This window comes from Amblyomma maculatum, chromosome 3, assembly GCF_055883805.1.
Source record: "Amblyomma maculatum isolate TAMU_Amacu chromosome 3, ASM5588380v1, whole genome shotgun sequence".
NCBI classification, from domain to species: Eukaryota; Metazoa; Arthropoda; class Arachnida; order Ixodida; family Ixodidae; genus Amblyomma; species Amblyomma maculatum.
Window position 1 is genome coordinate 164,535,990 of NC_139346.1, and position 14,789 is coordinate 164,550,778.

Consider the following 14,789-nt stretch of genomic DNA (forward strand, 5'->3'; position numbering starts at 1 on the left):
GCAACAAAATTCAGTGCACTGTTTTCACACTTGGTTGTGCGTATGGTTCAGGGGCATTGTCTCAGAATACCAACACTGACGCCTGAGGGGAACGTTCACATGGGCAAGCCCAAATCAGGTTCGATTGCCCCCGTAACGCCAGCATCAGTATCAGATGGGCATGGAGGCGCTGACCGGAATGAGCATCAAAAGGTTCATTCTCAGGGCGCTGCCCACGTCTATAAAAAGTAGGACCGATTGGGACTTCGATGGCCTGCCAATATTCAACAGTCATGGTTTAATGTGAGCAGCCGTATTTGGGCCGCCCACATGTGTACGAAATGGGGTGGATGAAGGCACATGTGGGCAACCCAAAAGGAATCCATCAGGCCACCAGTTGCAAAATCCGCATTGGCACCGCATGAGCTGCCCACGAGGGCCGAGTTGGACTTCTCAGCTCAGTTCACTTTCTGCTGCTTCTGTATAAACACACAAGTACGAATACATGCACAAGGAAATTCCTGCCATTTGTACATAATATTTATTGAGCAGTATTTTTCGTTTACGTTAAAAAGAAAAGGGTCTATGCATTTACCAAGCCAAAAATGCCATGGTCGTAGAAGCTTAACAGTACGAAATAATGGGTACTACTACGTAACATAGTCTGCAAGAAACCTCTTGGCCGGGTCCAAGAACTCTACAGGCTTGTCAGTGTGAACCCCTTTCCAGGCTAATTTCACATAAACTCCACCCTGATCGCGCAATTATACCGTTTGGTGAAAAACGATGAGGCCCATATAAGGTGAGTCGCAGCCATTTCCTGCTGATACGTAAGTTCCTAAATGATATAGTTATTTGCTGCCTTAGATATGAAACTTTCTCTAGACGCATGGGCATAAATACGCAAGCACGTGGACCGACATAAAAGTGAAAGAATGCGGCTAAGCGGTAAGATTTTTTCTAGTGCACTTATGATTAATTAGTACATGTTTTAGCTATAGGCATGCGTATAAATATTCCTCCATGCGGTGTCCATGTTCAGCATACGTGAAGCACAAAGCTTGCTCGTTATTCGCAAAGTGAAAAATACATGAAATCAGCATATAACTTCACAGATAACATACCAAAAAATATTATGCTTGATTAGCGGGTGGCTCGTGACATGAGAACTTGATCGATTGGGCGATTTCAACTTAGTTTCGCAAGTTGTGTAAGCGCGTCCGAGTGTCGTTACGCTCAGTAGGAGTCGAAGTCATATATAGCTCTTGGAGGCCTTGCCGAAACTACCCGGGCTAGGGAACATCAGGTGTCTGTAGATTCAATCCCAAGTTTCTATACGTGTCGCCGCAACGAATTATTCTCTGGTCGTTTCCCTTCACATGATCAATGTAACTGACTTTTCTTCAGCTCCACAAAACGAAGTTTTTTTTCTTGAAATCCTTTGCTTGAGTCTACCGACAGGAAGTCTTTGACCAAGGCCACGAACTCTTCTGGCTTATCATCTTGCACCCAGTGGCCAGCGCCTTGTACGGTGACGATGCGACCGTTGGGGAACCACTGCTTGATGGCTTCGTGGTCGTCGGCACTGTCAGAACGAATTGGTAGGGGCATTTTAGGATTTTGAGTGAAGGTAATATGAGCAATGTAACAAAGTGAATGGAGTTCAAAATGAATATTTTTGTATTCACACAGACTGCTATTTGTCTACCAAGTTGACTGCATATATTACGCTAGTCAAAACCAAAACAGGGCAGAACAAAAATAGTGAAATTAATTAGCATCCATTCTAGTTGCCTGAGAGTATAATGTATGTACTGACCATTTTCAAACACATCGTTGCCATTTGAGCCCGAACTTGCCCATATATCGGTCCCCGCCGCTGTAGCTCAGTAGTTAGGGTACCCAACTGCTCATCTTGAGTACGCTTGTTCTGGCCGAGTTTCACTGAAGGAAAGGCGGCCAAGTATTGTGCGATTTCAGTGCGCGTTAAAAAACACCCTGGTGGCCAACCTTTTATCACAGCCGATGTCGCTTGAGGGATTAAACCTATAAACTAATCTTTTCAACCAATGGCTTAAAAACCGCGAAAGAATGTCGCTTTTATTACACTTGTTTAATCAGCACATTCTTCTCGTGAAGCTCCGATCACAATGGCCAATAAGGTATTGATAATAATCATTTCCGGTGCATCAATAAACACAAACACGCTGTTATGTCACCGCACAATGTTTAAGTTGTGGTCTCTCTATTAAAATTGTCGTGGGCGTTTAGCGCGGAGCTAGCGCGGACCATAGTAAGTGACCTGGTCTCTCCATCGTTATCGCTCTACGGGGCATTCAGCAAACCCCATGTGTTTCCGTTGCCCATGCAGGAAGGCACATGATAAGCAGCAGCCAGTGTGCGCTTACTTTGCGTATATCGAATCCTCGCCTCTGACGAACAGTGCGTCAACATCGGAACATTCGTTGTCGAGATAGTCGAGGGCAGTCACACGTGCCAAGTTCTGTTTGATGGCCTTAAGGTTGAGCTGCCATTCAAATGTGCGCGGTCCCTTGCGCAGGTTTGTCAGCAGGACTTCCCGAACGTACGGTTTCTGTAAAAAAGCGGTATGATCGAAAATGTGAGCAAATCCAGATTGGACCGCATGTGCGACAACTTAATGCATTAGGAAAATACAGCAGATATCCAGCCATCTGGAGCAATAAAGCATCAATTCATACACACAGGGCAGTTGGGTCTGCGCCATTAAACCCAACACAGCAGCAACATACGCACAGGAAACATTTTAACTGCAGTAATCCAAGCCACATCCATTGAGTTATTCTTGCCAGAAATCGTCAAGACACACTGACCGTACGTCCTTTACATCGACAGCCGTCGTAATGTTTTTGGCCTATAGCCATTCTTTGCACTGCAGTTTCTATTCCGATATATATAGAGCTTAATTTCTTCTAAAGCCATTTCACAAGCGGAAAATATTTCAGGATGCGACCTTCGTAGTTTTGTAGCGAGAGCTACATTGGCCACACTCTCCCCATTTCGCCTTGCCTGTCCGTGCCTGTCCGGTGCCTGCTCATGCCTGTCCGGTGCCTGTTCATGCCTGTCCGAAGAGCGAAGAAAGAAGTCGTGGAAGGTGGTAGCTGGCAGCTGACATGGCCAAGCACTAACTGGACGTAGGGCTTCCTGACATTATGTTTGGCAGGAGCTGCCAACTCAGGACTCTTCGTTAATATGGGAGGGTGATATCGCAATCAGCCTGCCAAAACCCTCGCATTCACGTTATCCCTAGGCCACGCAGGCAAGTTCATACGGCTCGGTTAAAGCGGGGCTTTATATGTTGGCTGGTAGCTAACGCTATCGCGTCATCGCGAAGGTGGGAGTGAAAACAGAGAGAAAGAGGTGCCGTAGTGGAGGGCTTCGGACCACCGTGCGATAAAGGCTTTCGCCTCATCGCACTTTAGTGGTCAAAGGTGCCCCCTATGGCGAAAATAAAGCTGAAACCATAGAGTAAACTACTATGCGCAAAAGCCATGTCTTTATTTTCATGCCGAACCTAAGCGTAGCCAAGTAGATAGCTCTCGCGTAACTCCAGGTTTAACCACAAGCTAAACCACGACCATTTTTTTATTGTTATTTTACCTGTGCGCCTCGTCTCCAAAAAGGCCTGAGTGGAGTATTAACGACGCAGTAGTCATAAAGCAGTAGCTCCTCATAGTACGGTAATCTGAGGGTCGACATTTTCCCGGTATGAAAATACCGTGGCTCTTGTGGACGTGGCTCTCGAAATGCAAAGTTTTACCAAATGAAAAGGGGAAGATCTATATGTCCACTGTCCAAGGTTTCGAGAAGGCAATTATATCGTTTGTCTTGTCTTCGCCCAGACTAGGCGAGGATAAGTGCTCGTGTGAAGCCTTCATCAGCGGATAGTGTCTTTCCTTGATTCGCGTTATAAAATTTCACTGAGGGCATACTAAGTTGGCCTCGTATTTGATACAGCAACACATCCTATTCCCCAAGAGACCGCTCAGTTAAGCGCTGCCAACCTGCAAAGCCATTTTCTTTTAGATCTTGAAACGAAAGTTGCTTAATTTATCTAGGTACGAAAAATGTTATTCACGCATGGAAACAAAACAAAAAAAACGCATAGTCGAACCAGAAGATTTCTTTTTTTTTTTTTTCTCAAATAACCTCACACCTGAAGTTTCGTAGAATTGAAAAAAATATCTTTTTTTTTTTTTTTTTCAGAGCATTGCACCAGGTATCGGTGACGGTTATAGTTTCAAGTAATCATTTCTTCTGTCAACCTAATATTACCAAATATTATAAGTGATTGACAGCTTAACATAAAGGAACACTTTTAAATGGCGCTACAAGGTTAAGTATACAGTTCAGTTATCTGATATTTCACGTGTGCTTTTTCTTTCATTGTAATGACACGCAAGACATTGCAAACATACATCAGTGCCTGAAATTTTATATCGCCCGATAACTTATAACTGTATTTCTTCGCCATCCATTGCAGGCTTTTATATATTGCAGGAGCATAGACAAAACATAAAACTAGTATGCTATCGCGACGCACGCCACCCCATATTGCACAATTTAATATATTTCTATCTTTCCAAGAACTCCAAGAACCGCTGTATTTCCTTGACGATGAGCCAACTCGCCCGAACATCCACCCTGCTTAAAGGTCAAAATTATAGTTACAGACTCGAAATCAGCGATTAGAAACTTTGACGCGGGCCGCATTTCGGCCATAGCAGCAAGAGTGTTGGCCAGTGGTCCACCACCGGCAGAACAGGTCGCGCTCATTTGGACACCGGCGCACCAGGGGTTGAGGGGGAACGAGAAAGCGCACGTACTGGCCCGAGGATTAGCTACATTCCGGGATCCCAGTGACGACTTATGCGCAACCCCGTACCCCTTGCGCGATGAGGAGCCCCTGCACTTCGACGATGACCTTAACACCTACCAAGATATCCTAAATCATTACAAATTAGGCAGATCAGTACTACCAAAAGCGTGTAAGCATTTCACCAAAATCGAGGAGGTTATGTGGCGTAAGCTACAGACTGGAGTATTCCCGAACCCCCAGCTTTAAAGCAAGTGGCACCCGGAAATTTTTAGCCCCAGGTGCAAATGTTGCAATGGCATAGCGGACATGATCCATATGATATGGACGTGTCCTAGATTTGGTGAACCGGACCGAACAGATGAGTCCTGGGAGGCACTACTTCTCAAGCAGGACGAAAAAGGGCAACGAGAAGTCATCCGTCTTGCTCTGGTCGCTGCTAAGATCCAAGGGATCCAGGTCGACGGCTGAGGGGGAGGACATGGTTGGGACAGAGCTTCGCCTCGGATCCTCACCAACCTTTTAACGGGTGCAATAAATGTTATTTCTCTCTCTCTCTCTCCACCCTGCTTAGATTTATACGCCTCATGTGACGCCTCATGTGACCGGACCTCACCTTGTTCGTCGTAGTGATCATTAGACTGCTGTAATCGTAATAAAGATTAGTTTAAATATAACATTATAATAATCAGTATACTGCCCGCCTGAGGGATAGAGAGAACCAGGAACAAGCTGAAAGACAGAATTCGTGCGCCACTCCCAAAGGCAAAGAGAGTGGCATGCAGCTATTTTCAAGCCAAAAAGTTTGTATGCCAAAACTCGAATTACCCTAATTACTTCGGCTTAAGAAAGTACAAGAAATGAAAGGCTCAAGTAAGGCCGAGCCAATTTCTTTTTCCCTCATTTTTTGAGGGCTGCCCTGAAATCTAACCATTTGTCACGGAACCTTCGCTCTGTTTACTTCTTCTAGGTACTTTTTTTTTAATGCCATCTCTGTTCTTTAATATCTGAAAAACGAGAAGTACATGAAAAAATTTAAAGTGATGGTTTATTGACCATTGTGATAATATGGCGCGAGGAGGTGCCAAGGAAAGGCAGCGCTGCGCATACCACTACAACGGCTACCATTTTTGAAAAAAAAAAAAAAAATACCGAGTGTGTTCAGGTGCTACTGACCACGTCTGAATAGTTCGAATGCTCCACCGGGGTGGCGCAGTGGTAAGACGCCCGACCACTGTGCCGGAGTTCCCGGGTTCGAACCCGACCACGGCGGCTGCGTTTCGATGGAGGCGAAACGAAGTGGCGTCCATCTGCTGTGCGATGTCAGCGCACGTTAAAGATCCCCAGGTGGTCGAAATTACTCCGTAGCCCTCTACTACGGCTCCCCTTTCTCTCTTTCTACTTTCACTCCAACCTTCCTCTCTTCCCTTACGGCGCGGTTTAGGTGTCCACAGAACAAGTGTGACAGATACTGCGCTTTTCCTTTCCTGAGAACCAACCAACCAACCATCGAATGCCAACTGTTGAGAAAAACGTATACAAGCCTGTATACTGGCTTCGCAATCAGAAAAAAGACCTCACGATGGAGAACAAACGTTCCTAGCGTTTACAAAAAAAAAAAATAAAAATTCTTCTTTCTTCAAAAACAAAAATCTCAAAATTTTTTAAACCTAGGGAAAACGGTTGGCAGCTCTGGGCCATTCCCCCCTTGGAGCTTTTATAAGCTTGAAAAGTAAAAAAAAAAAAATAACTAAAGGGGTTGCCACCATAGGCATATTCCACAAATGAACTTCTAGCGTCTGCATTTGTGGTATATGGAGGTTAACCTCCCGAAGCGACTCATCAGGCTATGAAAGACTCCTTAGTGGAGGGCTCCATGAGGTTCGACCAGTTAGGGTTTCTTAACTTGCACTGACATCGCACAGCACAAGGGCGCCTGATTGCTCTCCTCCATGGAATTAAGACCAGGATTCGATCCCGCATCCTTGGGCACAGAGATCGAGCGCTCTAACCAATGCACCACCGCGGCGGGCGCATCTACATTTATTTTTGGGATTCAGACCTTACAGGCTAGACGGTATCGCCATTCACTTCAAGAGGCAACAACCACACAGTATTTGCCGATGTGAACGTCACTTTTATTATTCGAGTGGAGCTAAAATTTTTGAATTCAGTTTAATCAGCTGCAAATACGAAACAAAAAAGTAATAACAAAAATACTGAACTTATTGAGACCAAACATTTGATGCAGTTGGTCTCTGTATCCCTTTAAAACCTATGTTTGCGACGAAAATGTTAAACTATCCGTCTTCAAGCCGAAAGGTGGAGATGAGACAAAGTGGCGCGCCGATTTCCTTACTCCTTGCTTGACACGTGCGCAAGACATCTGCGCGAGCAGACAATCGTGTGCAGGGAAATATCACTCGTTACAGCTCGTTGTTTTCAAGCTTCCGGCTTATTCCAATTGATATTTTGCTCCTGCGAAAATATAGCGCGCATTAAGGATACTTCATTCAGACACCCTTTATGTTCGATCCTTTTCAAATTTGAATTAAAAAAAAAAAGGTTAACCCTCTGAAGCCAACACTCACTGTTACATGGCGGCTGAGGAACTGGTCGGCCACCTGGCGAGCCTGGTCTATGCTCATGTGCGGGGATAGCAGCCACAGGATGGTCTCCATGGCCTTTATCTGCTCGGGAAGCCACTGCGCTGAGAGCGCTGCTGGCAAGTAGCTAGGCGCGATATCCACCAGCACCAAGCGCTCCACCGCGTCTCGCTGCACAGAAAGGGGTAGTTGGAACGTGTTATTCGATTGAAGTATCAAAACGCCAGCTCTGCAAACTCGGGCACCTCTCGAGTATCCGCGCCAGGAGGAGTTGCCTCGGCCTGCAGGGTAATCACACAACGCTTGCCAAACTATCCACAGAGCACCTCACTGCTTAATGCCAGAGAGTACGAACCACTCAATGCGAATCAATTAATTTATTCAGCTTGTCTTGGGCCAAGGACGTCGATTTGACCAGAAAAAAAAGTGTCACGGTTTTAATGCAGTTGAGTAGGACGTGCGAAATAATAATTAATAATTATAATTATGTGGAAATTAATGGAGAGGATGACGTAAAATGCAGAGCGCAAGAAGGTGTTGCAGTCTGCAAGGGGGGGGGGGGGGGGGTGATCGGCTGCGGTGATAGCTACAAACGCGGTGACCATTACGGTCAAGCAATGTTCTGTGTACAATGTTCTGTGTGCGGATGAAAAAAAAAAAACGGAATGAATTCGTACATATTCAGTCATAAGCCACTTTATTTCACCTAGCAAAGTGGCACTTGCCAGAAATAGTGAATAAGTTTGGTTTGGTGTACGGTGTTTAACGTCCCAGAGCGACTAAGGCTATGAGGGACACAGTAGTGGAGAGCTCCGAAAACTTCAACCACCTGGGATTCTTTAATGTGCACTGACATCGCCCAGCACAAGGGCGCCTTGATATTCGCCACCATCGAAAAGCGGCCACCGTGCCCCGACCACTGCACCACCGCGGTGGGGCACTAGTGAAGAATTAAGTTAGTGAATATCTATTTAGTACATGTTAGGGACCTATATAGGATTAGCACGGTCAGCAAAGATGCAAGCCAGATTTTCGCCCATTATTTCATCCGTACTAAAAAGCTAGGCCCAGTAGCTATAATAACTATCCATGCATAAATGGCCACATAGTAAAGATAACCTAAAATGCTCTAGGTCAGTTTCTCGAGATACATGCATTAGAATATATGCAACTTATACATTAAGTTCCCGAAGTGGTTTCGCGCTACCATTTAAACTTATGACGCAATCTACTACCAAACCGCGACAACTATCAGGCTTCTTCTCAAAGCACTTCAGCTATGCGGTGAAACTAGACAAAGACGTCATTACGGGTGACTTCTTGAATTTCAGCCGATTTCGCCCAATCCTTTCTCTAAGTCGCCCGATGCCGAACAACGCCTTGCGACCTTGACCTTCGTTGGCGTTGGACTTCTTCATCAGGGCAAACATTTCTGCGTTGGAAATGCATCAGCTGTGCAGATGACGCCGTTACTAGTATCCCTACTCGTCGGAGTGTACTGCGGAGAAGCCTGCATGCCGAAACAGTTTTATTCAACGATTACGTCGTCAATTTGAACGCTAGCGCAAACCGGTCAGGCATGATTTAACCTAAGCCTTCACAAATTTCATTCCTTTAATTTAGTTGAATTCTAAAACCGCTCTAGTTGCCTCGATGGAATTCCAAACGAATTCCTTAAAAAATATGCCGTGGTGCAGCAGGTATCTGGTATAGATTTTTCGTAAGTCGCTCAACTGGTAACGTACCGCATGACTGGAAAATCCAAAATAATACCGATTCACAAGCAGGAGACAAAATTAATGTTGCTAACTTCAGACCTATATTAATAACGAGCACTTAATGTAAAACACTAGAGCATGTCATTTTTAAACACATAACAACGTTTCTAGAGTGCGACAACGTACTAACTCCTCACCAACATGGTTCTTGAGCTGGGTTATCAACTATCACACAACTAACAGAGGTAGTTCATGACCTTACCATTTGCATTTACAATTGTCCTCAAGTCGAAATGATTCTACTTGATTTATGCTAATCTTTGACTGCGTGAGTCGCAACAAGTTAACTGCTAAATTAGGGAACATTATTGGAAAGGGAGAACTTTCTGCCTGGATAACAATTTTTTTTACACGTCGCTCACAGTTCGTTAAAGTCAACCATACGCCATCTGACAATACCCAGGAAAGAAACTTGCAATGGTCTCGCGACGGAATTCCAGTATAGTAGTGGTGCTGTGGGCAATGGGTTTCTTGGGGGATCTGAAAACAAGTCTCAGTAACGTTCACGGACAGGCGGTTATTGTGACACCAATGCTCAAGAGAATTAAGGTGATTTCACTAGTTAGATATAATAATAATAATTATAATTGGTTCATGGGAACCGCGCCGTAAGGGAAGGGAGGAAGGTGGGAGTGAAAATAGAAAGAGAGAAAGGGGAGCCGTAGTTGAGGGCTACGGAGTAATTGCGACCACCTGGGGATCTTTAACGTGCGCTGACATCGCACAGCGGGCTGGGACAGGTAATTCACCGCCTCTTGCGGCGAGGGCTAGCCTGCCACCGAATTTTTATCTGCTGTAGGCCGTCATTGCACCCGCCTCCGCTTCGGTGGTGGACGATGGCTGTTGTTGCGGCGCGCGTCTTTCTCTCCCTCTTCCTTTTCTTTCTTCTCTATTTTCGCTTCTGTCTGTCCCGCCGGAGTGGTGCAGTAGTAAGACACCCGACTAGTGAGCCGGAGTACCCGGGTTCGAACCCGACCTCGGCAGATGCGTTTAGATGGAGGCGAAACAGAGGGGTCCGTGTGCTGTGCGATGTCAGCGCACGTTAAAGATCCCCAGGTGGTCGAAATTACTCCGTAGCCCTCCACTCTTTCTCTCTTTCCACTTTCACTCCCACCTTCCTTCCTTCCCTTACACTAGAGCGAGGCTGTCCAAAGAAAACAAGTGAGACAGTTACCGCGCCTTTCCCTTCCTATAAATCGATCTCTTCTGTCTGCACGAGGCAGCGGAGGTGCCCCGCCGGGGTGGTGCAGTGGTAAGACGCCCGACTACTGTGCCGGAGTACCCGGGTTCAAACCCGACCTCGGCGGCTGCGTTTCGATGGAGGCGAAACGAAGAGGCGTCCGTGTGCTGTGCGATGTCAGCGCACGTTAAAGATCCCCAGGTGGTCGAAATTACTCCGTAGCCCTCCACTACGGCTTCTCTTTCTCTCTTTCCACTTTCACTCCCACCTTCCTCCCTTCTCTTACGGCGCGATTGAGGTGCCCACAGAAACAAGTGAGACAGTTACCGCGCCTTTCCCTTCCTATAAATCGATCAGGCAGCGGAGGTGGCTCAGCTACAGAGCCAGTAGCAGGCCCGTGCATTTTCTTTTTTTTTCCTTCCTACAGCCACAACAACAACATCGCACAGCACGCGGACGCCACTTCGTTTCGTCTCCATCGAAATGCAGCCGCCGTGGTCGGGTTCGAACCCGGGAACTCAGACACAGTAGTCGGGCGTCCTACCACTGCACCACCCCGGCGGGGCTGGTTGGATATGAGCTGTTTAGTGTTTTGGTGCAATGATATTATGGTAGAGTCATCTGCGTATAAATCTGCGTTCAATGCCTAAAACAGGACGGGAAATCATTATGTAGAATAAAAGCAATACAGGACCTGGGATAGAACCCTGTGGAACCGCCTTTTTAATTAGAGCTATGTTAGATGTTGTGCGGTCATTAATAGAGACAATATGCTCTTAGTCACAAAGAAAGAAAGAGCATTAGGGGACGCCCGGTGATACGGCATGATTCCAGTTTATGAAACAAGGTAGAGGGATTGATGGAATCAAATACTTTACCAAAAGTTATGAATACTGCTCCAGAAAACATAAATTTATCAATAGCCAGCCGAATGTAATCTACGAGAAAAGCTATCGCATTAGCTGTAGATAATCTGTGCCGAAAGCCGCGTTGGCTATCTGCTAATATGTTAAATTTTTCAATATACCTTTATAACCTTATTTCAATAAATTTTTCTAAAGTTTTACCAAAAAAGAGAAGAATGGCGATCGGTCGATAATTATTTGGCATATGTATCACCTTTTTTAAAGACATACGATTTCGCTACCTTAAGCTGCTGGGGATAACTGCTAAGTTTAAATACAAGATTTCCGATATGGCTGAAAACTTGTGCAGTCAATGATCGAATCATTTTCGCATGCTTTCCACGGATGCTGTCAACGCCGGGACCAGCCATCTTCACATTAGCAGTTGCGGTAATAACTTCTGTACGGATACAACTTTTTCTGTGGATAGGTTATCCTTGATTAGGACAGGTCCTGTCATCCATGTTGTCATCCTGAGATTACAGAAACATCCTGCATGCCTGTTTTACTGGGATGTAGCCGGTTTCTCCTACCCTGGTGGCGGCGAACTTCATCGCGGCCCGGCCACCCATGCTGTGTCCCACGAATGAGGCCTTGCTGAAACCCCGATCTCGGAGGAACAGCTCCAGGTCGGCGCACATCAGAGGATAGTCCATGCAGTTCGTATGCGGGCTGTCCCCGTGGTTGCGTAGGTCCACCGCGAATACCTGTGCATGCCCACGTGCAAGGAAATTTTGATGTTGGAAGCCGCCACGAGTATTGTAAAGAGATAGTTCTCCCTGTTGAAGTGGTATACGGCTGCACAATATTACTGTCACAACTTCGTGAGAACTGCGTCGCCGTCGGTGTAGTAGATGTCATAAATTGTAAACCCTGACTGCTCATTGGAGGGTCAAATTCTAAAGTTAAAGCTCAGCTACTTTGGTCATCTGATGAGAAGAGAGGAGTCGCTGGAGAAAGATTTGATGTTGGGAAAGATTGAGGGTCGCCGGAGAAGGGGTAGGCAGCGAACGCGATGGTTAGATGGCATTCTCGAGGCATTGCAGATGAAGCTATGTGATGTTAAGAAGATAGTGAGAGACCGGAAAGCGTGGCGTGACATGGTCCATAGGGTCACGAAGAGTCGGACACGACTGAACGCCTGAACTGAACTGAACTGAACTGACGATCACTGTGACTGCTAGGTAGGCCTGGTTCACGTGTATGCCCCGCTTTGTATCATGTGATTAGAACTGAGTAGTCATGAACCGGGTGGGGTTGTGTGTATAAAGTTGTCGTTTTCAGTGATTTGCTCCGGAAATGTGAGGGATGAAGAATTTCGAAAGGTCTGAGAGATTTTATGCAGTAAGCGCTGCACCAAAATTGAGAAAAACGTGTCGCAAAAATTGGCGCCGGAATGCGGCAGCCGCCGGAACTAATCGAGATTTGACAGGTCGTGGCCAAGACAGATGGTGCCTCCGCATTATAAGTTTTATAGTCACTGGAACTATATTTTGAAAGGAGCTTTCTCAGTGTAAATTTCGCGTCTACAACGACTTCACGATGTGGAAGCACTCCAGGTGGCCACAGGCCGCTATCGTGCCATGTGTCCCCTTAATTTTGCTTTTTGAAACCTCGCACCATCTGGCGCGGCCGGGTAGCCTGCTGAGGGAAACCACAACAATCCGGCATCCCTCTGTTCACGTGTTTATTTTTGCCGTTTCCGGAAATGTCTGTAGTCACATGCTGCACATTGCACAAGACTGTATAATGTGTTATTTTTCGTAAGCTATGTCGGTTGTGATCAGGATGAGGCATGCGCTGGTGGGATTTGCGATGTGAAACAACCTATTCAACCATGTTCCTGTCCTTTTGCAACTCATTTATTGTCCGAGAAGATCCGTGAGAGAAGTGAAGTTATGGTACGCACTTCCGGGCATGCAAAATGACATCGGTATTTAAGTGTAAAACTAAACTGTGTGCAATTTACAGAAATTGAAGATCAAGATACTTGTCCAGAAGGGGCATCGCTAGCTCCGGGTAAGAGTCTAGCGCATATGTAAACTGAGTTCAGCTCGTAGCCGTGCGAACCGGGAGGGGCAAAGCCCGTGTCGGGGCACGTGCTCGCGGGAATTTATAACTGAAGTAGGTGGAGAGTTCCTCAAATACAATCTATTATAACAGCAAAAGGCGGTGCTTTCCGTCAAGCACCTTTACAAAAGTGTCAGCTGGAGGGAGACTCGACCTTGTATGAGTTGGTGGAGTCACCATGAGCGCAGAACTACTGTGCAATATAAACTGAGGCAGGAAAACCTCGAAGATTCTCTCCTCCGATCTTGACTGACGGTGCCATCTGACGAGTATAAGAAATAGCATCCTCGTGGTTTGTGGTTTGCGGGGTTTAACTTTTTAACGTCCCAAGGAGGGCGCTACGAGCGGCTGAAGCAAGCGGACGCCTCTCACATCGCCTCCGCGGTTTTGCGATGCTTTCTGCGGATTTAAGTCTGCGTCTTCAGAAACTTTTGCGGGGACCGACGCCGGAAGTCTGCAGGACTACCGGGATAACAAATCCACGGCAAGTGAACTGACTTTTTGTGCTCACATCACGATCTTCAGTTCGCCAGCTTGACGAACAAGCTAAGCCTAACGTCGACTTCGGCCGCCGACGCCCGTAGGGTGCCGGCGAGGCAAGTCAGCGGCCTTTTGTGGCCCAGGACTGCGCTCGGAGGCCGACATGGCAGTTACCGTTGAAGGTGAGACGCTATCGCCGGAGGACTTTTCCATCCAAGCCGGATGGTTCACGATTGATAAGTCAAAACGCAGCGCTCGTAAGAGCGACAGCCATGAGGCAGGGGGACGCCAGGATGGCGTTCCGAACGAAGGAAGACGGCAAGATGATCAGCGAGGGGCTGCCAACTCAGCTAAGACGGAGGGCAGGAAGATGGCAATGCGTTCGGTGGAAACGCAGCACGTTCGTCTTCCCCCCGGACTACATAAAGTCGTCATTAGACCGAAAGGAGGACTTCGAACGCTCTCAGCATGCAAAACTGAGACGGTCTCTGACATCGTGAAGTCGGCGGCAGGTATTGCGGCGGCTGACGCAAGAGATGATATCGTCCTTCTGAATCAGAAGTAAAACACCATTCTGGTAGGCACCGACAGCTCTGAACGGGTGCGGAAGTATATGAATATTGGGCATCTCACTTTAGGGACGGAAAAACTTGAAACGTTTGCATATCTTGTGACGCCGGATGGACACGGCAAAGGAGTAATTCACGGAGTTCCGCTAACTCACACGATTGAACGGGTGCGTGAGAACCTGACCAGCAAGTACAACCCTGAGATTGTCGGGGTTAGAAGATTAGGAAAAGACTCCGGCTCTATTCTGCTGCTCTTCGCAGATGAAAAGGTGCCATATTGGATCTATTACGCGAGCACCCCCTTTCGGTGCCTATTATATAAGAAAAAATACGAAGTGTGTTTCAAGTGTGGCCAGCTCGGACATCG

The 14,789-nt window shown here is 46.6% G+C and overlaps 1 protein-coding gene across 1 annotated transcript; it reads right to left on the reverse strand.

The window, feature by feature from the left end:
* Positions 1-507: 507 nt before the first annotated feature.
* On the reverse strand, positions 508-11,991 carry LOC146196718 (sn-1-specific diacylglycerol lipase ABHD11-like). Its single transcript, XM_084596398.1, has 4 exons — positions 11,837-11,991; positions 7,426-7,611; positions 2,388-2,572; positions 508-1,564 (listed from the first exon to the last, which is right to left on the reverse strand). The coding sequence occupies exons 1-4, from the start codon at positions 11,957-11,959 to the stop codon at positions 1,363-1,365; spliced, it is 696 nt and encodes a 231-aa protein (XP_084452524.1). The 5' UTR covers positions 11,960-11,991; the 3' UTR covers positions 508-1,362.
* Positions 11,992-14,789: the final 2,798 nt, after the last annotated feature.